Below are 26,846 nucleotides of genomic sequence, written 5' to 3' on the forward strand. Positions count from 1 at the left end.
AACTGTTTTGACATTTTTTGTAACTGTGATCTTATTTTATTTTATTTTTTATTATTTTTTTTTATAAACCCTGGGATGACACGTATATTATGTATGGACATAGGAAAGGACGGTAGTGTCCTTACTTGACCTCGGGTTCGGGTAAAAACCCGGTTAGCGATTCGGACCCTCGAGTTCGGGTCGTGGTTCGGGTCGTTACAGCAACACTGATATGAGTTGAACAAATAATGGCGACCATTGCAGTGAACACAATGCGTTCATGGACTCCTCTAACCTAAGCACCAATGTTTATAAAACAACTCGAAATAGTTTTCTCCCATTGTTCCTGCCAACTATCCCCCAACAATTCCATTACACGACTCTTCATTCGCAATTTCAATTTCCTCAGCCAAAGGCAAATGAAGATGATCACGGCAATAATTCGCAACATAATCCAAGAAAGCCCATATGATATGAACCCACTTGAACAAATAAAGTTCTTCAAATTTGCAAAGAAAATAACAATAAAAAGGAAAGACGGAGAAAGAGAACATAAAGCGATATAGAAGTGACCCAACTTATACCCCTTGTTCCCCTTGTCCACCAAGACTACAAAGAAATGGGCTGTTATGTGACTTGAATCTTCACACGTCATTTGAAAATGGGTGATTGTATGATTAAATTGTTGAAAATTTGGAGTATGCATAGCTGTTTTTGAACTACAATTAGTCTGCATGGAAGCAAAGAGGTTGAACTATGTAAATGGTTAAAACCATGTGGATCTGATGAAGTTCATCAATCATATCTGTAACTACAAATATCAGGAAACAGGAAAAAAGGAAAACATTAGATGAGCTTACAATCAATTTTTTCTCTTAAATTTCTTTGGAGCTTTCAAGTCGATCACAATTACAGAGATACTGTCCCTGCTTCCCCCTTAGAGAGGCAGTCTGCTGCAACTGAGCAGAGGGATCAACTCGGGATCCCACGCCTCCTGGTAGCACCATTCTTCTTGTACCAGAAGAGGATTTGTCTTCACGCCACATCACAAACTTCCTTGTTTGTCAGAACATCCCATAGACCATTGCTGGCTAGAATAAGGCACTCATCTTCTTTTGTTCCAGGAACAAACATCATTTCTGGATCAGGAATAACATATGGTTCCAAATATCTATCAACAGAATCATGTAATGAAAATTTGATTTTTTTTTTTTGTTAACATTAAATATCTTAATTGGCAAATGGTTAAGAAATCTAAATCAGAATGGATGGGCATTCTTTTTCAGCAGTAAAATAAGAGCAACTCACAAGAAGTGCCGATTGTCGAAAATCTGTGTTGAACATGAATTTATTGAACTACTACTAGTTTTTGAAATTAGAAACTCATTCCTATTCTTGAAGTCTAACATCTTACCACTAATCCATCATATACCTTAACAAAAGGTTTTGGTCTCAACCTAGCTCAACTATGCCAGAAACATTTAGAACTCAGAACAAGCAAATGATCAAGATCAAAGTTGAGATACACACACCATTAGACCTGGACATTGCAAGTACTCCCGAAACACGTAATCCATGCCAATGCCTCCTGCAGCTTCTATCTTTTCATATTCATCTTCTCTAAATGGCTAAAAATAAAGATTAATGGGCATCAGTTCTAAAGAGTAACAAACTGCATTGCATATCCAAAAATAATATTTATAGAAAAAAAAATACAATCACAAGCCCTACTTTATGGTCTATTGACAACGGAACAGGAAGGTTTCCACGGCATAGGACAGCCCTTGAATCACCACAATTTGCAACAATGATGTGTGTTGGACAAATAATGGCCAGCACTGCAGTGGACCCAATGCGTTCAAGGACACCTCCCCAAATGAAGATGATCACGGCAATAATTAGCAACCTAATCCAAGAAAGCCCATATGAAATCAACCCACTTGAACAAATAAAATTCTTCAAATTTGCAAAGAAAATAAAAAGAGAACATAAAACGAAATGGAAGTGAACCAACTTATACCTGGGATCCCCCATGTCCATCTTAAATTCCAGAGAAATGGGCTGTTATGTGACTTGAAACTTCACACATGCCATTTGAAATTGGCTCACTGTTTAGCATTTGAGTAGGGATTCTAAAAGAGTACGGTGAAGCCACAACAGCATCTTCCATCTCTGGCCTTCTTCCACATATGGATGTCAATCCCCACAGCGGTACAGAACCCAATTCAATATCCATAGTAGTTGGTGAATTTGAAACGGAATTAGCCTCCAAAGCTATATGATCCTCAAGGCAAATATTGCGACTTTCACTTGTTACTGATTGAGAACATAGATAATCTAGGGAGATTAAATCTTCAGAGCATTTCCTGATTATGGTTATCACCAAAAATCCAACTAACCAATTCATAGTAGATTAAATTACCTAGCATAAATGGAACATCAATTGCTCGAGATATCTCTTCCATCTCAACCAACATAAATGGCACAACAATTGCTCGAGATATGTCTTCCGTCACTTCCGGCAACTTGAAACAATAGCCGTGACAAATCCACCACAATCAAACTAAACTCCCACTTATACAGACTTTATCTTCTCTGTAAAGTCAGATGATATGATCTAATGAGAAATTTTTTTTTTTGTTCATGTATTAAGTAGATAAAATATGAAAACCGCAAGTATGAAGAAAAAAAAAAAAATAATATAAACCTTCTCTGCCTAATTTACCGGGGGACAAAAAAAAAAAAAAAAACCTTCTCTGCCTCTTAAAATTTGGATTCCTCTCTTTATTCTTTCTTTTCTTCACTCAACCCATCACCCTCCTGAGGTCTCTCCCTCTCTAAAACCAAAGTGAAAAATCATTCAAGTGATCCTTTAAACTGTATATATATTTAAGTTTTCCAAGTCTAGGTGGCAAAATCATTGAGAAAAAAGGTACTGAAAGTGGAGTTGCAAAATAAATAGGAGAATTTATCAAGTTATGGAACCAGGAGAATACATTTGACACACATCAATTTATAACAAAAATAATAGGAGGCTATTAACGTGGTATAAACAAGGCTGTCTCTGTTCAATTAACTATCAGATGAGTTTAATAAAATACAAACAAATCAACGAATGAAATCTCAATAACATTTTAGAACTACATATACAATCTACACAGACCAGATTTTAGGTTCTCATTAAAGTTACATGCTTTGTTCTATTCAACATGGATTAAAATTTAAAAACCAGATTATAATAATTAGACCAAGTCGCCCCCAATCTAAGATCCATATATAATAACAGACACATACTCATAAAATTATGTGTGTACATATATATACACATATATATATATATATACACACACAATATTTAAATATACATCTTGCCAATATTCAGGTAATAGTATATATAAAAGAATATAAGCAAGAATCAACCTGCCTTGAATTGTACTGTTTCTTCCCTTTTAAGTGATGTTCCTCCTCTTCTTGTACTTCTTCTTTTGCTGCCTCTCTCATTCTCTCTCACACACAGACACAAACACGCACACACGTTCTGCTGCCCCTCTATTCTATTTTCTTCTCTTTGCATGGAATGAAAAGTTTGCAGGGAAAGCCTGTAATATATTCAAGAGTCAAGGTCAAATTCCTTGACACATGGCCTACTCACCCTTTACATGCAAGGAGACACATGTTTCATGTGACATGTGTCTATCCATTTTATATTATTTATTTTTTATACAGATACAACTCTCAAAATTTATAGATTTCCCCCTAAAAGTATACATATTTTTATTTAAACCCTTTTACTAGGTACATTTATAAAAATCAGGTTATTACATGTTTCATCACCTTTTAGTTTATCTTAAGTAGAAAATTAACATCGGATGAGAAGTTACACCGGATGCAATGTTGGTAGAGATAAGACTAGTCTAGGGTTTCATAGACTATAATTATCTTTATTCTACTGTGGGCTGGGCTTTTGCGTCCCTTTTTGGGTTGGACTTTATGATAAGTCCTTTGTATTGTTTACTGCTATAGGCCCTCGGCCTTTGTATATATATACTCCAATATATACATCTTAACTTCCGAAAAAAAAACAAAAGTAGAAAATTAACATCGATGAGAATATGTAAATGTGTAATCATATAATTTGTTCACGGAAGATGCAATTGTCAACAAAAATGCTAAGAGAGAATCATATAATTTGTTCACGAAAGTTTTTTTTTTTTTACATGTATTGTAGCATTAAGATAGTTAATTAAATCATAATTGCATTTTGTAACAAAAATAAAGATTCTTCTAAACAACATTTAAAATTGTTCTGCAATGTTTCAACCAAAGCAAGAGACAATCAGAGTATATAGGTTGTTTGGTGTGGATCATACATTGTTAAGGTTAGAAGCTTCTGGGACATCAAAGCTTCACGGCAGTCATCTTGCTTTTGGAAGAAACTGCTCCAGCTGAGGTGTCACAGGCACATTCTTCTGGAAGTTTGCACTCAAGATTTCCAGAATCCACTCTCAATTTTGGGCATTAACAGAGAGAGAGAGAGAGAGATACCACAATGAGCACATATATATATTTCAAGCTCCACTTGGAACTTTCCACAAACAGTTGTCGGACACAGCAATGCGGATCACATCTCCTACTGGAAGCTTCTCCGTTAGCTTATTCCTCCCTATCACCCACCACCACCATCACCATCGATCAAGAGGTCGTCTCCTACCTCCAATTGGCCAAATGCATAACCATTATTTGAAGGAAAAAACCTCTCTGCTCAATTCCACCGGATTGATTTGAGATTAACTTTTCGGTTATCTCCTTTTGAATTTTGAATACAGATACTGGCACTGGGTGCTGCTGCGATTGGGCTGGACCTAGGTAGTTTCATTGGGTTCCTCTGTACATTTTGTTTTCTTTCTATTGGGCCTATAGCTCTTAGATCTCAAGGCCCATTCTGTATATTTACAATCTTGGTCAAAACGTTTGACAAACCCAGCATAATCAACCTAAACTCCCAGTTATGCAGACTTTATCTTTCTCTTCTCAATTGAGTTGATCTCCTTTATAGACAAATTCATGGAGGTATGAAGCAGATGATAGGATCTAAGATAGAGAAAAAAAAAAAAAAAGTTCATGAAATAAGTTGATAAAATATAAAATTGCAAGTAACGAAGAAAAAAAAAATCATATATTTTGGATTACGTGTATGTATTAGAGGAATATATATTCAGTACATTCGGTGCATGAATCAGAGCCGTACTTGATGTGAATTTGATGCTGATCAAGATTTGACGCTCGGCATTAATGTTGGTGCGGTTGAGTTAACGCCCTCAAATATCTTTTGAAAAGTGACGTAGGATTCTTAATATCGGCTACTTTAGTTAGGCGAGTTTGACATATTTAATGTGTCGAAGTTTGATGTCACAAAAGAAAAGTAAGACATTCTTACCTTTAGGTGATTGGAACAGATTTATGTAGGTAGTCGGTAAATGCATGTAGGTAGTCCGTAAATAAAAATTGAAGATTATTAAAGCAGTTACTTTTAGGTGAATTCGACATATTTAATGTATCGAAATTCAATGTCACAAAAGAAAAGTAGACATTCTTATCTTTAGGTGATTCAAACATATTTACGTAGATAGGCGGTAAATAAAAATTGATGATTCTTAAAACCAACTACTTTTAGGTGAGTTCGACATATTTAATGTGCCGAACTTTTAGGTGAGTTTGACATATTTATATTTAATGTGTCGAAGTTCGATGTCACAAATGTATATGCAACAGAGTGTTGTCTATGGCGTAGGTGGTGGGCTATTTATAAATTTTTGGGAATTTTTTTCTAGCTGTGCAATTTTCATTTAAGATCAAGTTAATTTCTAAATATATTCTCCTTACGAAGGAGAAAAAAATATGAAATTTATTAAAGCATCTATACCCCAAATTTACAAGAGCCATGACATTTTTATTACAGACAAATGTTAGCAATGGTTTAGAGAGTAGTGGTGAAATAAGGCAACAAAAACTTGGTGAATGTAATTGTTCTCTATTTTCTTCTCCTTTACTTCTCACAAAGATAATAGAATTTTACATCGTATGATCAATTTGATAGTGTATTCCATTAGTTGATAATTTGTAGCATACATAGCTATTTTTGTATTACAATTAGTCTACATGGAAGCAAAGAGGCTGAACTATGTAAATAGTTTAAATTTACGTGGATATAACGATTTTCATCAATCATTTCTATAACTACATATCAGAAAAAAGAAAAAAGAAAAACATTTGTTGAGCTTATAGTCAAAATTTCCTCTTAATCTTCCTTGGTACTTTTAGGTGAGTTTGTTGGCGCTTCCCCTTTGAAGAGCAAAGCTAGAGAGGCAGTCTGCTGCAGCCCATTTACAAAATCTTTTGCTCAAGCCTAGCCCGATCCCGATCCTAGCCACCCAAGCTCAGCCCATAATTAACTTCTCCTGCCCAAGCCCGCCCATGAGCCCACGCCTCTGTATTCAGGGAAAATTTGTGCAGCTACAAAGACTCGAACAGCATTCCTCCAATAAAAATTTCAAACACACTATCAACTAAGCTATTATATACTTATGAAATAAGATAGTTTTAAGATAAATATACCCTTCTCCATAATGGGTGGCACCATTCTTCTTGTGCCAGAAGAGGATTCGCCTTCGTGCCACGTCACAAACTTCCTCGTTTGTCAAAACATCCCACAGACCATTGCTGGCTAGAATAAGGCACTCATCTTCTTTTGTTCAAGGAAGAAACATTATCTCTGAATCAAGAATAAAATATGGTTCCAAATATATATCACCTGAATCACGCAACAAAAATTTGAATTGTAATTTTTGTTAAAATGGAATATTCTAATTGACAAATAGTTAGGAAGTCTAAGTCGGAATGATTGTGGAAAATCTTGGTTGAACATGAATTTGTTGAACTACTAGTAGGTTTGAAATTAGAAATTCATTCCTATTCTAAAAGTCCAACAAATCTACATCTTGCCACTAATTAATTCACCATATATCTTCTCAAAATTTCGGACTGCATCATCATAACGGAACACTAACATCTATACTACCAATCCAAAAAAAAGTTTTGGTATCAACCTAGCTCAACTATGCCAGAAACATTTAGTACTCCGAGCAAGCAAATGATCAACATCAAAGTTGAGATACAAGTACCAATGGACCTGGTTGTTGCCAGTACTCCTGAAACACAGAGTCCATGCCAATGGACGATAATGCCCCTTCTATCCTTGCATATTCATCTTCTCTATTTGGCTAAAATTAAATATTAGTGGGTATAGGTTCTAAAGGGTAACAACCTCATTCATATCCAAAAAAAAAAAAAAAAAAATATTTAAAAAAAAACACACAATCACAAGCCCTATCTTATGGTCTACTGACATCGGAACAGGAAGTTTTCCCCAACAATTTACATCAAGATGTGAGTTGGACAAATAATGACTATCACTGCAGTGGACCCAATGCGTTCATGGACTCCTCCAACCTCAATATCAACCTTTGTAAAACAACTAAACACAGTTTTCTCCCATTGTTCCTGCCACCCATCCTCAACACTTCCATTATAGGAATCTTCATTAGCAATTTCAATTTCCTTAGCCAAAGCTAAATGAAGATGGTCACGACCAACAGGCAGCGACCTAGCGGTATCATGCTTTTATTTTTCAAAGGGAGGTTAGAGATTCATGCCTCAGTAGAGGCATGCATGTGTGTGAAAAAAAAAAAAATTGATCACGGTAATAATTCGCAATCTAATCCAAGAAAGCCATATGAAATGAACTCACTTGAACAAATAAAATTCTTCAAATTTTCAAAGAGAATAGCAATAAAAAAAGGGAAGAGAGAGAACATAAAACGAAATAGAAGTGACCCAAGTTTTATATACCTGGTATCCCCCGTGTCCATCATAGACTCCAAAGAAATGAGCTGTTATGTGACTTGAATCTTCACACGTCACTGATTAGCATTTGAGTAGGGATTCTAAGAAAGCTCGGTAAAGCCACAACAACATCTTCCATCTTCTGCTTTCTTCCACTGATGGATGTCAACCCCCACAGGGATACAGAACCCAACTCAATATCCATGGTAGTTGGTGAATTTGAAATTGAATTAGCCTCGAAAGCTATACGATCCTTAAAGGTATCACCAAAAATCCAACTAACCAATTCATTGTAGATTAAATTACCAAGCATAAATGGAAGATTAATCGCTAGAGATATCTCTTCCATCATTACCAGCAGAATTTGCAACAATGATGTGAGTTGGACAAATAATGGCAACCATGCAGTGGACCCAAAGCCAAATGAAGATGATCACGACAATAATTAGCAACCTAATCCAAGAAAGCCCATAAGAAATTATCCAATTGAACAAATAAAATTCTTCAAAATTGCAAAGAAAATAACAATAAAAAGGAAAGAGAACATAAAACGAAATGGAAGTGAACCAACTTATACCTGGGATCCCCCCATATCCATCATAAACTACGAAGAAATGGGCTGTTATGTGACTTGAATCTTCACACATGCCATTTGAAACTGGCTCACTGATTAGCATTTGAGTAGGGATTCTAAAAAAGCTAGGTAAAGTCACAACAACATCTTCCATCTCTGGCCTTCTTCCACATATGGATGTCAATCCCCACAACAGTACAGAACCCAACTCAATATCCATAGTAGTTGGTGAATTTAAGATCGATATATAATAACAGACACATACTCATACAATTATGTGTGTACATATATATATACATACACATACAATATTTAAATATACATCTTGGCAAATATTGATCAGGTCATAGTATATATAAAAGAATATAAGCAAGAATCAACCTGCCTTGAATTGTACTGTTTCTTCCCTTTCAAGTGATGTTCCTCCTCTCTCTCTCTCACACACACACAACGTTCTGCTGCCCTCTCTTCTCTTTTCTTCTCTTTGCATACAAATACTATATCACATACGGAGTATATGGAAAGAATGAAAAGCTTGCAGGGAAAGCTTGTAATATAGTAGTATTCAATAGTCAAGGTCAAACTCCCGGACACATAGCCTCTCCTTTTACATGCAAGGATACACATGGTTCTTTACATGTGACATGTGTCTATCCGTTGTATATTATTTATTTTCTATATCTATACTTCTTATTTATTTTAATTAACCCTTGCAACTCTCAAAATTTATAGATTTCCCCCTAAGGTATAAATCTTTTCATTTAAACCTTTTTAGTAGCTAAATTTTAAAAACTCAGGATATTACATGTTTCATCACCTTTTAGTTTCTCTTAATAGAAAATTACCATCAATGAGAATATGTAATGTGTAATCATATAATTTGTTCACGGTAATTGTCAACAAAAATGCAAAGAGAGAAATCATATAATTTGTTCATGAAAGAATTTTTTGACATTTAAAAAAGCATCAAGATAGTGCGATTTGAAACAAATTAAAAGAAAATTTATTCTAAACAAGCGTTAAAAGTGTTCTGCAATTTTCAACCAAAGCAAGAGACAATCAGTGGGCTTCCTAAAATCAGCACTAGACAATTAGGAGTGACAAAATGGGTCACAGCCCATTAAACCATTCATATAATTTTATTTTTTAATAGTTTAAAATGGGTCAAAAATAGATTGGGTAATTTTTAGGGTGAAGTGTAGAAAATACCCCTGAAGTATGCTTATAGTGCATATCACACCCCTCACGTGCAAAAAATACCCCTCAAGTTTCAATTTGGTGCAATTAGGTCCCTTAACACATTGAAAATCTAAATTGATCAAATTACCCTTATTGAATAATTTTATAAAATATATAAAAATAATTTTTTTTTGTAAAAAGACCGAAAAGGACCTTGCTATAGTAAGGTCGTTTTGCACACCCTACCTATTTGCATCATTAGAGGGCCTTTGATGTGGAAGCCATTCCCTATGTTTTCCGATGAACTCATCTAAACTCCCTATAACAAACCCACAAAAAAGTAACTCAAACCCAAAAACCATATGCATATGTGTGTAGGGTGTGTATATGGGTATGGTAGGCGACTGTTAGAGTGAGAGAGGGGAGAGAGAGAGAAAGAGGCGGCCCAGTTGGAAAAACAAAAAGATGGACTAGTCGCCGGTAGTAACGAATCCCGATGAACCCATCTGTGCAAGAAGGGAAAGTGTTGTGCATGAATAGCACTGTTGATTCCTCAGGCCGCCCCCACTCTTCCTCCAGACGACGTTGAGCCATAATGCCGATGACGAGCCAGAACTGATGATGAAACCCACGATTCCGAGCCAGAACTGAGAAATTGGTGATTGAGAGAAAGATTTGAGAATTGAAAGATGAAAGTTTTCACCGACGACATCTCCAGCAACCAATCCACCACGATCGCCGTCGTGTCGGACATAAACGCGAAATACTGCCCTTCGAGATCGCCGTTGACGTTCGCGAATCCGATGATCGAAGAGAGTCTGGCCGGACGGTGAATTCGGTGATCGAGGAGAGTGTGGCTAGACGGTGAATCCGGTGAATGTCACCGGTCGGGACGAATATATTGATTCTTCTTTTAGTGAGCGCTCATCGATTTCCATTAGCTCTATGAACCGCAATAGCAGGAAGAGTTCTTTTTTTTCTTCTTATTCATCACTGGGATAGCAATTTTTACTGTGTGAAGCTTGGGACTGGCATTTTCATCCGTATGTATAGCTCAGACCAATAGTCTCATCATGTTGTTATGCCCAAGGTTATGGAATTCTTTCTCTTGTAGCCGTAGGATCGTCAAGGGAGGAAGTTCCGATGAAAAGGTATATCAGAGGATGATTACATGGGCATTTTAGGAAGAACAAAAGGGTAAAATGGGTATTACAATACTAATTTATGTCAGATTTATGACAAAGGGGTAATTTTGCACAATTTCAAAAGATTAGGGATGTTTATTGCACACTTTTTCAAATAGGGGGTAAAAGTGATACGAAAAGTATACTTCAGGAGTGTTTTCTACACTTTTTCCTAATTTTTAATCACTTAATTTGAGGGTCAAGATGGGTTGAATATGAATTTCACCCATCAAATAATAAACACATAACACACATCTATTCTATATTGTTCTCAACTCATTTGTTTCTCTAAAATTCTCTCATTCACGATCCTCAATCTCTAAATTTGTCTTTCATCAATCCCCTATCTTTAAGTTTCTCTCTCTAGAAATTTCTTCTATTTCCTTCACTTCTCTTTAAAATGAGTTGGTAAATATTGCTAAGTTTGAGACTGTTTTTTTTATTTAAAACTTTCCGAAAAAAATAAAAAATAAAAAATAATTAAAAATAAAAAAAATTAAAAAAATTATAAAATTATACAAAAATTAAAATTTAAAAAATAGTTAAAAAATAATAATTAATGGGTCCACGGGTCATAAAGGGTTGACCCTATACATTTTGATCTGTTCATTTTTAATCCGTTCTGAATAGATTAAATATAGATCTTGACTCATATTTAATCCGTTCATTTTTAACCCAATCCAACACGTCCATTTGCCACCCCTAGTCAGAACCCATCAAGTCTTTCAGTGAATCTCCTAAAAGTTACATCTTCATGGTGTCAATCCTTCCACTGAGCATCACCACATTGTTTGGCTTTTCTAAATGATAATCGTCTATAAAGCACCTAGTCTAGATACATTGGTTCCTTTGTGCCTGTAGCTCCTAGCTCTCAGGCCCATTCCGTATATTTACAATTTTACAATTATTTATTTATATTTTTAATTTTCTTCCCTACTGAATAACAAAGCCAAAATTCCCTATAAGGGTGAGGCCTTTTATGCTATTTATAAGAATGCACCATATAAGTTTGATTTTTGGAATTACAAGGGAAGAAAATAACAAAATCAACAACATAGTGCATTACATTGATAGTGTAAAGTATGGACTGAGATATATCACCAGGTATGGACGATTGTATGATCAATTTGATAGTGTTTTTACATTTGTTGAAAATTTAAGAGTACTTTTGTATTACAATTAATATGCATGGAAGCAGAGAGGCTGAACTATGTAAATGGTTCAAGTCATGTGGATCTGACCAAGTTCATCAATGAAACCAAAAAAATAAATACAATTTTGAGCTTAACACAATCAAATTTTCCTCTTAAATTTTCTAGGAGCCTTTTAAGTCGACTACAATTAGAGAGATATTGTCACTGCTTTCTCTTCGGAGGGCAAGGCTTAGAGAGGCCGTCTGCTGCATATTGAGAAGCAGGATTAATGTGTATATCCAAAGATAATAACATTTATGGTAAAAAATACAATCACCAGCCTTAGTTCATACGCGTTCATGATCATGGACTCCTCTAACCTCAGCATCAACTTTTGTAAAACAGCTTGAAGCAGTTTTCTCCCATTGCTCCTGCCAACTATCCCTAATACTTCCCGTCACAGAAATCTTCATTTGCAACTTCAATCTCCTCGGCCAAAGCGAAATGAAGATAATCACGGCAATAATTGGCAACCTAATCCAAGAAAGCCCCACTTGAACAAATAAAATTCTTCAAATTTGCAAAGAAAATAACATTAAGAAGGAAAGACACAGAAAGAGAACATAAAACGGAATAGAAGCTAGTGACCCAAGTTATACCTGTGAGCCCCATGTCCGTCGTAGACGCCAAAGAAATGGGCTGTTATGTGACTTGAATCTTCATACACGTCACTGATTAGCATTTGAGTTGGGATTCTAAGAAAGCTAGGTAAAGACACAACAACATCTTTCATCTTTTGCCTTCTTCCACATATGGATGTCAGTCCCCACATGGGTACAGAACCCAACTCAATATCCATAGTAGTTGGTGAATTGAAACCGAATTATCCTCCAAAGCTATATGATGGGTTAAGAGTATCAGCAAAAAAAAACGTAACCAATAGCATAAATGGAAGATCAATTGCTAAAGATATCTCTTGCATCACTACTAGCATTATTGGCACAACAATTGTAACGATGCACTCCACCACATAGTATGATATTGTCCGCTTTGGGTCTAAGCTGGCACGGTTTTGTTCTTAGGCTTCACCCCAAAAGACCTTTTACCAATTGGAGATGACACACTTACATATAAGCACTTCACCTTTCTTCTACCCAGGCGATGTGGGACTGTGCACCCGTAACTCGCCAGTGTGGTAGCCTGATAGTGTCTCTCGCACCCGCCTACAGGGTCATCACAATCCACTTTCCTTGGAGGCCCAACGTCCCCGTCGGCACACTTCTAGTTGGGTCAGGCTCTGATATCATTTGTAACGACCTACTCCACCACATGGTATGATATTGTCCGTTTTGGGCCTGAACCCGCACGGTTTTGCTCTTGAGCTTCACTCCAAAAGGCCTCATACCAATTGGAGATGACACACTCACATATAAGCACTTCACATTTCCTCTATTCAGGACTGTGCACCCGTAACTCGCCAGTGTGGTAGCCCGACAATGTCTCTCGCACCCGCCCACGACACACCCGCCTACAGGGTCATCACAACAATTGCTCGCGATATATCTTCTATCACTTCCCTTAACTTGTAACAATAACCTTTGACAAATCCGCCACAATCAAACTAAATTCCCACTTATACAGACTTTATCTTCTTCTCTTCGCAACTGGGTTGATCTCCTTTATAGAAAAATTCAAGAAGGTACAAAGCAGTTGATATGATATAATGAGATAAAAAAAAAAGAAGAAAAAAAAGAATTAAGACTATAGAAAATATGAGTTAAGACTATAAAAAAAAATTGAATTAAGAATATAAAAAATATGTTAAAGGCAACTAACGAAGAAAAAAAAAAAAAAAAAAAAAAAAAATTCTGGTTGTTGGTATGTATTACCGTTCTTTGCCTCTCGAAACAATTATCAAAACAATGTTTCCTAGCTGAGAGCTCCACTCTCCACTCTAAATGTACATATTCATGTAGATGTAGTACAATATTTTATATATTATTTTTAGTATAGTGCAAGGATGATTCATTATTGAGTTGGAATTACATCAAAATTAGACAGGCATCCAGATACATGAAATTAGGGCACATGTTGCTGCTACGTCATACCATCACCTATTTCCGATTGCTCCGAGCAGAGTATGTTTCTATAGGTAGTTTTTCAGTGAATTAAAATTACTGTTTATGGATAGCTGGTGCCTTGCAGGCAACAGTATACACTGTGATACATGCATTTTGCTAAAGTATATTCTAAAAAAAGTCTGACATCATTAAAATTTGAGATGTTTGGTTTAAACATTTTCTAAATGTTTGTAGTGATAATTTTATAAGTGACAATTTCAAGTGATTAGTCCAAGGAACCATATTTATAGGTAATGACTGTAATCCATACCTATATTATTGAAAAATCATTAGAATGAACGGCTCTAACTTAAAAACATGTTGCCTACCCAACGGGCCTAAATGGAGTTTTATAATAATCACAAAGAGAATCTAAGATATTTACAAGACTACACTATAAAACGTATTCTAAAGAATGTTACATAAGTCTACATAACTCTACACAATCTGATTTTTTTTTTGGAATAAATGGAGTTTAATTGTGGTAGAATTTTTATTATTTTGTTTGTTTTTATTTAGAAGATTTTTTATTAATTTGTTTGTTATTTATTTATTATTATTTTTTTCAGAGTAGACTTATAAACAGATTGAATTCAGATCGGATCAAATTTGTCTAAAATTTGAATCTGATAAAATTATTATATGATCTTATTCGATACAATATCCCGACAGCTTAGACTAGCGGAGGCGGAGCCAGGATTTTAATTCAGAGGGGCACAGTGTAAAAAAAAAAATAATAATTTAAATAAGAAAAAAAATTTACATACCATATACATCATTTTTAAGTGTAAAAAGAAGAGTGTTAAAAAAGTAGGGGGCTAAAAAAAATTAATAAGAAGAAGAAAAAGGGAAGAAAAATGAGAAATTTGAAATGAAAAAAAAAAAAAAAAAATAGAGTTTGAGTAAAGAAATTTTCCTTCTTTACTCAAACTCTATTTTTTTTTTTTTTCTAAGGAAATCAAAGGAATATTAAGAGCAAAAGAAAACGGAAAGAAAAATTTAGAAGATATTTTTAGAAATTTAAAATTTTAGGGGCATTATATAAATTTTTTTATTATAAATGTACAAATTAAAATAAAAATTTTTATATTTTATAGTGGGCAAAGCCAAGAGCAACATGTGCCCCCGGGGGCACACCGGCTCGCCCCTAGCTTAGAGGAGTTTCAGCAGTAAATAATGAAAAGGACAATTAACATAATTAAAAGGCCTAATAAAAGGCAATGGGTCTGCCCTAATAAATGGTAGGTTAGTTACTCGATAGTGTTGTTGATTATGGGCTTGATTGGGCTTTCACCTGGACTGGACTGAATTTTCGCTTGCTTTTGGGCTTGTGGCCACTCTTTTATACTGAATATTTATAACTGAATATTTATAGTTTAATTTGTTCATTGATGATCTGGTCAACTGGTCAAGTATACGTATTGGTTCATCCTGGTCCTAATTGATTGCATTGATAGGGTGGACTAAATGTGACTCCATGATTTGTAATAATGTAGCAAAATAATAATAATAATAATAAATAATGGAGTTAGTGCATAGTAATATTTTTAGAAAAATAATAATTAAATTGTTAAGAGTATTGCGGTAAGAACTATAAACATTTTTTGATTAATTAGTATTAACTAATACTATTTCAAAATGTCTCCAGAAATATTGAAACTAAATCTTTTCAATTTATTTCGTCATTAAATTGATAGATCAAACCAATCTGATTCATGCATTTGATATTATTAAATTTGTTGTTCAAATTCACAAATATATAAGAGGTTGGCTCTTGGATATTCTATCCTTGTGCAACTTAAAAGAAAATCCCTTCAAATTGTTATTTTAATTCAACCTATGCATATTAGGTTCTCAAATCTATCAACATTATTCATTATAGAATTATGTTTGAAGAATAATTAAATTCTAGGGAAAATTACATAAATCCTTCCTCCACTATTTTATTAATATAAATTTATAAATTTAATAAAATAGTGTTGCCCCTTAATATTAAATTAAAATTAATATAAATCACTCATTTAGCATAGTGGTATTAATTTTAATTTTAATTTTCTTTAGTGGTGCGTCTATAAAAAAAATGAAATTACCTTGAAACAACTTTCAAATTATTCTTAAATTTTTGTTTTTAAAAACTAAAATGGAAAAGAAAACCTTAAATGAAAATGATTTTAAAGTACACCTAAATTTTCTTAGATTTATATTAAGGAAAATTTTTATGGTAACAACATCACTTTAAAGGTGTATAATTTTCAAAATTTTCTTAAAGTTCAATTTTTTTATAATTAAAAAGGAATAAGAACCTAAAATGAAAAATCTTTCTTAAAATTATATTATGGGGGCATTTTCGTTATTATAAAACTTTGCAACAAATTTGATAGTTAGGGGGTTTTATATCAACTTTTTTCATAAGGATGTTTCATGCCAAAAATTGAAAGTAGAGGGAATTTTATGCAATTTGCTCTAAATCCTATTAGTTTAAAATCCATAAATTCAAAAATTACATAAAAATAAAAATAATGATTACATTAATTTTACACTTGCCTATGAGCAACCAAAGACCATAATTTCTCATTGTTATTTAAACCTAATTATATATATAAATAAAAGGAGATAAAACCTAATTAATAAACTAAGATAAATACCAAAAATCAGGTTGATTCGGGTTTGTTTAAACCTGCAACAAGAATTTCTAAATAATTCAACAGTCTTGGAATAAAAAAGTGGGATTCCAGGATCTTAAACGATGGAATTTGGCTAAAAAATGACATTGATCACTAACTAAAATTAATGGGTTTTGATTATTGGTTCGTTTTCTATAGAGAATGAATCTTTTCGAATCAAAAAGATATAAATAAACTGTACCGTACCTAAAAAGTCGATAAAACTATTTTACATCATAATTGATAGAAGTTACATAGCATGTGGGTCGTGAACAACTACGAGCGAGGCCATTGCAGGGTCTGCATTTATGTGTGTGCTTGTTTGAGTTTCTATCTGCTAGACCACAAACAGAATATATTAACTCCAATAATTTATTTAATATTTTGCTCCGTATGATCATATATGTGACAGAAAACTTATTTTCATAACACAAAACCTAATGATAGAGCTTGTGAATACAACAACAATCGTATTTCGCTTGTTTGTTTGAGATGGTACAAGGATTTCTTTAATCGGCAAACTAGGGACGGGAAAGACTTATAGGGATAGGAACTCTACACAGTAAGAGTCACTCAGTGACTCAGTGGGTCACTCACTTACCCACTGCGTCAACATTGCATGTGATGTGGGTTGTGAATACGTAACTGTCAGAGACACCATTGAAGGGTCTGCGCGCATGTATGTGTGCTTGTTTGAGATGATTTGTGTGATGGTGGGGCGGTGGGCTTTGATAAGATGTGCGATAGACATGGTTTTTAGTACTTAAGAGTTTGGGCTCACATGGGATTTTTTTGGTAGGAACTAAGACTGTTAACCACTTTTGTGCAAACAGACCACAGGGCCTCAATACAAAAGGTGAACAGGAGTGAGCAAAATGGGCATGAATTGAAGGGCATAGTGACATGTATCCACTTAATTTTAATGCACACCTCCACTTTTGTTTTAAAACCTTGCTAAAAATGTATGGTTAGGAAACTGTTAAATCTGGAAAATAAATGAAGGTTAGAGAGAGAAAATCTGACAGATTAATGCTGTTTTATTCAAAATTCTGAAACATAAAAGAAAAATTGGGTAGTGAGAAAAAAAAAAAAAGGGAAAGAAAAATTGGGTAGTGAGAAAAAAAAAAAAAAGGGAAAAAAAAATAGACTATATTTATTTTTTAATTGGTAGTCTCACACATACCTTTGAAAAGTAAGAACTTAATACCGCTAGGTCACTCGTCCGCGCTATATAAAAAATATGTAAAAAATGCACTTACTATTTAGTTTGTGCATATTCATATAATTTAAAATTTTATAACAAATTGTCCCTGGTCATCAATTTTGGCCTTTTTTTATTTTTTATTTTTTTTTAGAAATCCAAAATACGTACCCTTAAGGGCGTTCTAGGTATTTTAGTCTTCAATTTTTTTTATAAAAAAAGCTTCTTCCTTATTTTTTATTTATTTATTTTTTTTTCTGTAAGAGGCCAAAATACCCAATTTTTTTTATATGTACACCCAATTTGTTTTAATAAACAAATCATAAATTTTTGAAATCAATTCTTTTTATTTTTATTTAGCCTTGAGGGCATTTGATGTATTTTAGTGTTTAAATTGAAGAATTGTTCGCATTTACTCCATTTGAAAATTGTATGGGGTTTTTTTAACACAGTATCATTTGATATATGGTAGGAGTGTTTTTTTTTTGCACTTTACCCAAGAAAAATCAAGCTTAAAAATTTGTTTTACAAGTTAAAGAGAAAGTTTAAGCAATTGCTGGTGTTTTATTCGAATGAAAGTTGATGATACATCCCAATTTTATTTATTATTTTTTAAAATTTTTTTTGGCGCCATTTCAAATTATCACTACCAGTTTCAAGAGCCTTTTTACAAATTAAGTGAGCCAAACCATTACCTTCATGGGAAATTCACGCGCGCAGGGGAAGAGCCAACACAAACGTGAAGAAGAGAAAGAACATCCAATTGAATATGGCAAAGTCTAAACACCATTAATAAGTTATATCACCAATATTAGCTAAAAAGTAGTTTCACCGTTATGGATTTGTTTTATACTCATCCTTTGTTAATGAAATCACTAGTATTAATAAGTTATTTCACATTAATAATTATGTTATCTCAGCCATTAATTGCATATTACCGAGGTTACGAATATTAGTAAATTACTTCATAATGATAGGGGTCATTAGAATTTTGAAAACAACAAACTTATATGACGGTACAGAAAATGTTAAGATAAATGATAAAAATTGTTAAGAAAAAAGGGATACAAATCAAAATATGAGGGAGAAATTAGTTGTGGCATCTATTATTCTATTGTTATAGAATATCTAAATTCATATCATTTTGGAGTTTGGATAATTCTGAATATCATCAATATAACACATGTAGTGTTATAGAGTCGTCCTAACATTAATGTCTATAATTAGACCCACGTGAATTAAGGTGACCAAAGTGAGAGAAGAAAAGAAGATACTGTGAACTGTGTGATACATCCAATTGAATATGGCGAAGTCTAAACACCATTAATAAGTTATAATCACCAATATTAGCTAGGAAGTAGTTTCACTGTTATGGATATGTTTTATACACATCCTTTGTTAATGAGATCACTGCACTATTAATAAGTTATTTCACATTAATAATTACGTTATCTCACTCATTGTATGTTACGGAGGTTATCAATATTAGTAAATTAATTATTTCACAATGATAGGAGTCACTAGAACTGAGAACAACAAATTTATATAGCGGTAATGAAAATGTTAAGATCGATGATAGGAGTTACTGGAGAGGAATACAAATCAAAATGTGAGGGATAAATTAGTTGTAACACTAATAGTAATAGGGGAAAACTCACATAACACCTCTCTACTATTATTTTCGTTCAAAAAATGGTAAAATTAAAAACCTCCCTGAACTAAAGAAATGCTATCAATTTATCACATAACCGTATTAGGTTAAGAAATGACAAAATTAATCTTATGATTTAATATTAAAATAAAACTGATATTTATTATTATGAAATTATTATAGTAGAGGAGAGTTATGTGATTTTTTAGTGGTTTTTAATTTTAGTGGGTTTTTTTTTTGAGCAAAAATGATAATAAAAAGGGGTTATGTGATTTTTCCCCTTAATAATAATACGAGAAATAGTAGACTTAGGAGTTAACCTTTTCTCGGATACAAGGACCTGTGAATGTGAAGAAATTAATACTGTTGTGAAATAAACATGATTTCAGAGAATTATTCAGTTGTTATAGAATATCTAAATTCGTATCATTTTGGAGTTTGGATAATTCTGAATATCATCAATAACACATGTAATGTTATAGAGTCATCCTAACATTTATGTCTATAAATTAGACCTATCACCCATGTGAATTAAGGTGAGCAAAGTGAGAGAAGAAAAGAAGATACTGTGAACAGAGAGAGAATGCCTTTGATTTTCCATTCCAGCAACTTTCAATTTCTAAAATACCCTTCCTTTGCACCCATGCCAATGGCCCACCTCACATATTCCAAGATTTCCATGGCTTCCATCCTCCCCCACAGCTCCAGGTGAGTTTTCTTTTCCCCCTTGTTTGATTCATTTATTTTCCTAGTAGTAAGAAAAATAATGGCTGGAACTTGTCTTTTACATTTTTTCCCCCCTTGTTCGTTCTTTTAACCTGTCAAGTTTTCTAGAATATTTTTGTATTTTGTGTTTTTTCAGTCTATTTAGTAGCGATTTGAATGAAATTTTATCCTCCTCAAATTTCATAATATTTTTATATTCAATCGGTTTTTCAGATGGCACATAGGATGTTAAGGTACGTAATGCTTTAATATATCTTTGATTCAAAAATATTTATAAAACAAAAAAAAACATACACCAATGTGAAAATGATATGACCTACCATTTGGAAACAAATTCCTTTTATTATTATTATTATTATTATTATTATTATTATTCACAATTATAGCTCCCATGGCTTAAGGCTTAAATCCTATGTATTTTTGCCTTGGACCCTGTTTTGCCTCAAATCTAGTTATTAAAAAATATGTTTCTTCATATAATTGTTCTTTTATAGTTTTCCATAAATATATATATTTTTTTCCTGAATTTTTGATAAGTATTTTCAGAGTTTCAAATCAAGCGGGACACTTAAATACCCTAATAAAAGAAGGGGATACGAGAGGGAATAGATATTGGGTGCTCCAGACATGCCGCGTCATTGATATGCTCAATTAATCAAATATAATATATTATCTCGTTATCATAATTTTATAGATGAGTGAACTAACTTTTTTTTAAAATGATACATTACCATTAGTTGGGTATATTAATGATCTGGTATGTCTACTTGATATTAGAGTCCCAAAATAGATGTCGACTTTGGGACGGAGGGAGTGCATGAAGCTTAGTTAGAAAAAGGGCAGCAAATGGAGCTAAAGAGTTCGTGAATAGCGCTCATGCTCACCTCTTTTAAAACTTAACTGGTTCAAACTTTTTCATTGAGCAAACAAGTTGTACTTGAGCCCATTTTTTGAACTTCTTTAATAAACGAGTCTGAGATTAAGTTAATTGATTATGTTTTTATTAAACCAACCGAGCTAAGTATGAGATTATCAAAATAGTGATCGATGAACTGAGCTCACAAACAAACAAGCCTGAGTTTGAATAGTCTAAAACTCGGCTTGACTGGTTCATCTGCATATATATTAGAAATTTTTGCATTACATTTTAAATTGAGGATTGAAGTGTATATATATGTTCATCAAAGTCACTCTTTGATCACCTTAAACCCATCAATTTCTTAACTTTATCACAACCTACTTAAATATCTAGGGAGCTTGGTTTGCAGATCGAAGAAGCAATTCACCCTTGCTCAAGAGCCACGTTTTCAAGTGACACACTCTATGCCACCCGCAAAGCTGGAGATATTCAAATCCCTGGATGATTGGGCTAAGAACAATGTGTTAATCCACCTAAAACAAGTTGAGAAATCTTGGCAACCACAGGATTTTTTGCCAGACCCTACGTCGGCGGACGAATTTGCGGAGCAAGTGAAGGAACTAAGAGAGAGGACCATAGAGATCCCAGATGACTACTTTGTTGTGTTGGTTGGAGATATGATCACAGAAGAAGCCCTTCCAACTTACCAAACAGTGTTTAACACTATTGACGGAATTCGGGACGAGACTGGTTCAAGCCTCACTTCGTGGGCAACTTGGGTTAGGGGATGGACTGCTGAAGAGAACAGGCATGGTGACCTCCTCAGCAAGTATCTCTATCTCTCTGGAAGAGTTGACATGAAGCAAATTGAGAAAACAATTCAGTATCTCATTGGGTCTGGAACGGTAAGATATATATATATACTTACCCTTAACTAGCATTAGTACCTTTGCATGAATCACATGATCTTATGTTAGCAGGTCAAAATTGAACTAAAAGAAAACACAATTATTTAAAGTATAATGATACACAACACGGAAGAAAAAATGTCAAAATTTCCCTAATCTGATTTGGTTAAGCCAAGTCAAAATTAAATCTATAATTTATTCATCTTATTAAAGGCCTAAAAAATATATTTGTCTTTAAGAGAAAAAGTAGGGGTTGATAGTAATTTTACAAATGGTGACGAGTGAGGAGAAGTGTTGTATATATCCAATTTTGGAGAATTTTTAATTTCTTGTTTTTGAGGGGAAAGACAAATACATTTTTTAGGACTTTAATAGGATGAATAAATTATAGATTTAATTTTGTTGTGGCTTAACCAAATCAGATTCGGGGAGTTCTTGGTTGCCTATCATTACTCTTATTTAAATATATGTAAGCAAATCACAATTATATACTGAAATCACATTCTTTACATTGATTTTACCACTCCAACTAATTAATGCATGTGAATTATATGAATTGTAGTATTTTTCTTGACCAAATTAATTCTAAATCAGTTAACTAATTTAATACATTTATATTAAGATATGTTAGATGTAAAAGGAATCAATCTCATTGCATGGCATAGAGTTTAACAGGCAGTTTTGTTAGATTAATTTGATGTATAAACTAATTAATTAATCACATTAATTTCCAATGCTTATGCTTGTGGATTTTATGAAAATATAGGATATACAGACAGAAAATAATCCCTACTTATGGTTCATTTACACTTCATTCCAAGAGAGGGCAACCTTTATATCTCATGGTAACACAGCTAGGCTTGCCAAAAAATATGGGGACACAAGCCTGGCTCAGATATGTGGTACCATAGCCTCCGATGAAAAGCGCCACGAAACTGCTTACACCAAGATAATGGAGAAGCTCTTTGAGATTGATCCTGATGCAAGTCTCGTGGCATTTGCCGACATGATGAAGAGGAGGATAACAATGCCAGCCCACTGGATGTATGATGGACGTGACGATAATCTTTTCACACACTTCTCGGCTGTTGCACAGCGACTCGGTGTCTACACTGCCAAGGACTATGCTAATATATTGGAGTGTTTGGTTGATAGATGGAATGTAGACAAGATCAGTACTGGACTTTCGGGAGAGGGTCGAAAGGCTCAGGATTATGTCTGTGGTTTAGCTCCAAAAATTAGAAGGCTGGAGGAAAGAGCTCAGGGAAGGGCCAACCAAGTAGTTTCCATTCCTTTCAGTTGGATTTTTGATAGAAAAGTGAAGCTCTGAAGGAAGAAAAAGAGAGAATTGAGGTACTCTACTCCAGTGTATCCTTTTCTTGAATAAAGAAACTACTCTATATGTAATAAATTAGAGGTGCAGTTCTCTACATATATGGTCTCTTTTACCAGTTACTTTGTTTTACTTTTAGGGATTATTACACATAAATGGACTTAGTGACCCATATTTACCCATACATTGAGTCAAAGTCAATAATTTCTCTAAAATGCGTTTGACCCAAAAGCTGAGGTGGCACATGAAAAAATACTGTTTCATATTTCTGTTGCCTAAAATACCCTTCTTCCTATTTTATGTGTTGCCTAAAATGCCCTTTTGCGAAGGTACCACTTTTTTCCCAAAGGTACCACATTTTTGGACTGAAGGTACGACTTTTTGGCGTCTAGGTACCATGTTTTCTAAACACTCGTTTAGCTAGATTGGAGAATATTTTGTGTTATTCATGGCGTTAATGGAGCTGTTTATGGATGTAATGTGTAACCTAATTAGCGGTGTGGGGTTTAATACCATTTTCAATTGTAAAAATAAGTCCATTTTTTTGGCGTCGAGGTACCATGTTTTCTAAACACTCTAGCTAGCTTGGAGAATATTTTGTGTTATTCATGGCCCTAATGGAGCTATTTATTGATCCACTGTACAACCTAATTAGCGGTGTAGGGTGTAATACCATTTTCAATTGCAAAAATAAGCCCATTTTGCGAAGGTACCACTTTTTTTCCAAAGGTACCACATTTTTGGACTGAAGGTACCACTTTTTGGCGTCCAGGTATCATATTTTCTAAACACTCGTTTAGCTAGATTGGAGAATATTTTGTGTTATTCATGGCATTAATAGAGCTGTTTATAGATGTAATGTGCAACCTCATTAGCGGTGTGGGGTTTAATACCATTTTCAATTGTAAAAATAAGTCCTTTTTTTTGGCGTCAAGGTACCATATTTTCTAAACACTCTAGCTAGCTTGGAGAATATTTTGTATTATTCATGGCCCTAATGGAGCTATTTATTAATCCACTGTGCAACCTAATTAGCGGTGTAGGGTGTAATACCATACGTATCAACTTACCCCCTGCCTTTAAGTAATAGACGTTTAGTGCTGATGTCAGGATGGATAAATGGGTAGAAGGTCAATTTTACCCTTTACAATGGCTGAAATGACATTTTTAACTTTATTGACCATTGCGGAGTTACAAAACTACCCTTATTCATTCAACTGCTTCAATTGTGGAATGAAATATTTTTGATCCTACATTCATGTAATAGTCAAAGAAAATTAAGTGAGGCTCTAATATAATAAGCCATACAATACTAATTCATAAAAACCCAATGCAAAAGAGAATTTCATTTCATTTCATTTAAGGTAGATGCCAATATAATATGCTATACAATGGTTGCAAAAACATACCAACCTAATCACAATAAAAAGTTGCACAGCTATTCTTCTTTAAAAGTAGAAAAATAGCTCACACCAACAGATTACAAAATAGAGCAAAAAAAATGACACTGTTCAACATTACATATGTCCCATATCCCACATCATTTCAAGTACTTTTTTGATTTTGAGATCCTCCTATCCCATTTCCTCTAGCTCCCCAATTGGGTAAATATAGGTATGTATTTCCTTGTTATGTGGTAAACCATTTTGTGGCCCTTTTTCCTTTCTGTGGTCCTAGTGAGAGTCCTCTTGTTTCTGTATTTGATGGACATGCATTCTCTGTGTCTCTGTGTGTAGTTGGAACAAAAGAATCACTTTGTCTCTGTGACTGTCACATGCAATAAAAATTAAGGTATTAAGGCATTGTATAATAATAATAAGGAACAAAAGCAATATAAAAACAGACAATTCGAAACTTTGAATAATAATAATTTTAAAAAGAATCATCAAAATTAAAAAAGAATTTATAATTCACTCAAAAAGACAGCACTATTATGGGTAACACGAAAAAAAAAAAATTTGCCCAATTAATACAACTATGAAAGAATTCATAGATTTGTACCATATATATATATATATATATACATATATATTTGATATTAAGAGACAAAAGACAATTTCAAAAAATAATAATAATAAAAATCACTGATTCCTACCAACGAATGGCCTTTGGAAAATTTTCACTAACCGTGCAGAATATATAACATGGAAAAGTGCAATTGAACATTGAGTTATAGTACTAACAACTAAGTTATACTAAGAAATTACTCTACAGAAAAAATTATATCAAAAGTCGAGAAAATTACATCTTATAAGCCTTGATGGATTAAGATAGAAATAGTGAGGTTCCTTGAGGTGAATGGTAGCTTGTTGGCTAATTAAGTTGCACATTGGATCAATAAATAGCTCCATTAGGGCCATGAATAACACAAAATATTCTCAAAGCTGGCTAGAGTGTTTTGAAAACATGGTACCTCGACGCCAAAAAAAGAGACTTATATTTGCAATTGAAAATGGTATTAAACCCCACACCGCTAATTAGGTTGCACATTACATCCAGAAACAGCTCTATTAACGCAATGAATAACACAAAATATTCTCCAATCTAGCTAAGCGAGTGTGTAGAAAACATGGTACCTGGTAGCTTATTGGCTAATTAAGTTGCACATTGGATTAATAAATAGCTCCATTAGGGCCATGAATAACATAAAATATTCTCAAAACTAGCTAGAGTGTTTAGAAAATATGGTACCTCGACGCCAAAAAAAAGAGACTTATTTTTGTAATTGAAAATAGTATTAAACCCCACACCGCTAATTAGGTTGCACATTACATCCATAAATAACTCCATTAACACAATGAATAACACAAAATATTCTCCAATCTAGCTAAGTGAGTGTTTAGAAGACATGGTACCTGGACGCCAAAAAGTGGTACCTTTAGTTCAAAAACGTGGTACCTTTGGAAAAAAAGTAGTACCTTCTCAAAAGGGACTTATTTTTGCAATTAAAAATGGTATTTCACCACACATTGCTAATTAGGTTGCACATTGGATCAATAAATAGCTCCATTAGGGTCATGAATAACACAAAATATTCTCCAAGCTAATTAAAGTGTTTAGAAAACATGGTACCTCGAAGCCAAAAAAATGGACTTTTTTTTTGCAATTGAAAATGGTATTAAACCCCACACTGCTATTGAGGTTGCACATTACATCCATAAACAGTTCCATTAATGCCATGAATAACACAAAATATTCTCCAATCTAACTAAACGAGTGTTTAGAAAACATGGTACCTGGACGCCAAAAAGTGGTACCTTCAGTCTAAAAACGTGGTACCTTTGGAAAAAAAGTGGTACTTTAGCAAAAAAGACTTATTTTTGCAATTGAAAATGGTATTACACTTTACACCGCTAATTAGGTTGCACAGTGGATCAATAAATAGCTCCATTAGGGCCATGAATAACACAAAATATTCTCCAAATTAGATAGAG

The 26,846-nt window shown here is 33.8% G+C and overlaps 1 protein-coding gene and 1 pseudogene across 1 annotated transcript; one reads left to right on the forward strand and one right to left on the reverse strand.

Annotated features, from left to right (window-relative positions):
* Window positions 1-660: 660 nt before the first annotated feature.
* LOC132302399 (probable protein phosphatase 2C 6) lies at window positions 661-2,400 on the reverse strand (annotated as a pseudogene).
* A 17,769-nt stretch (window positions 2,401-20,169) lies between these two features.
* LOC132275660 (stearoyl-[acyl-carrier-protein] 9-desaturase, chloroplastic-like) lies at window positions 20,170-23,466 on the forward strand. Its single transcript, XM_059777020.1, has 3 exons — window positions 20,170-20,294; window positions 21,581-22,076; window positions 22,846-23,466. The coding sequence occupies exons 1-3, from the start codon at window positions 20,170-20,172 to the stop codon at window positions 23,407-23,409; spliced, it is 1,185 nt and encodes a 394-aa protein (XP_059633003.1). The 3' UTR covers window positions 23,410-23,466.
* The last annotated feature ends 3,380 nt before the right edge of the window (window positions 23,467-26,846 follow it).

The sequence above is a fragment of the Cornus florida genome, unplaced genomic scaffold (genome assembly GCF_030987335.1).
Source record: "Cornus florida cultivar Cherokee Brave unplaced genomic scaffold, ASM3098733v1 CherokeeBrave_3.0.0_Hap2_Chr01, whole genome shotgun sequence".
NCBI lineage: Eukaryota > Viridiplantae > Streptophyta > Magnoliopsida > Cornales > Cornaceae > Cornus > Cornus florida.

Excerpts from the sequence above, each read along its gene's own strand:
- LOC132275660 (XM_059777020.1), top strand. The coding sequence starts at position 20,170 with ATGCCTTTGATTTTCCATTCCAGCAACTTTCAATTTCTAAAATACCCT. Across the intron at positions 20,295-21,580 it reads ATCCTCCCCCACAGCTCCAG|ATCGAAGAAGCAATTCACCC; the intron begins GTGAGTTTTCTT and ends CTTGGTTTGCAG. Across the intron at positions 22,077-22,845 it reads ATCTCATTGGGTCTGGAACG|GATATACAGACAGAAAATAA; the intron begins GTAAGATATATA and ends ATGAAAATATAG.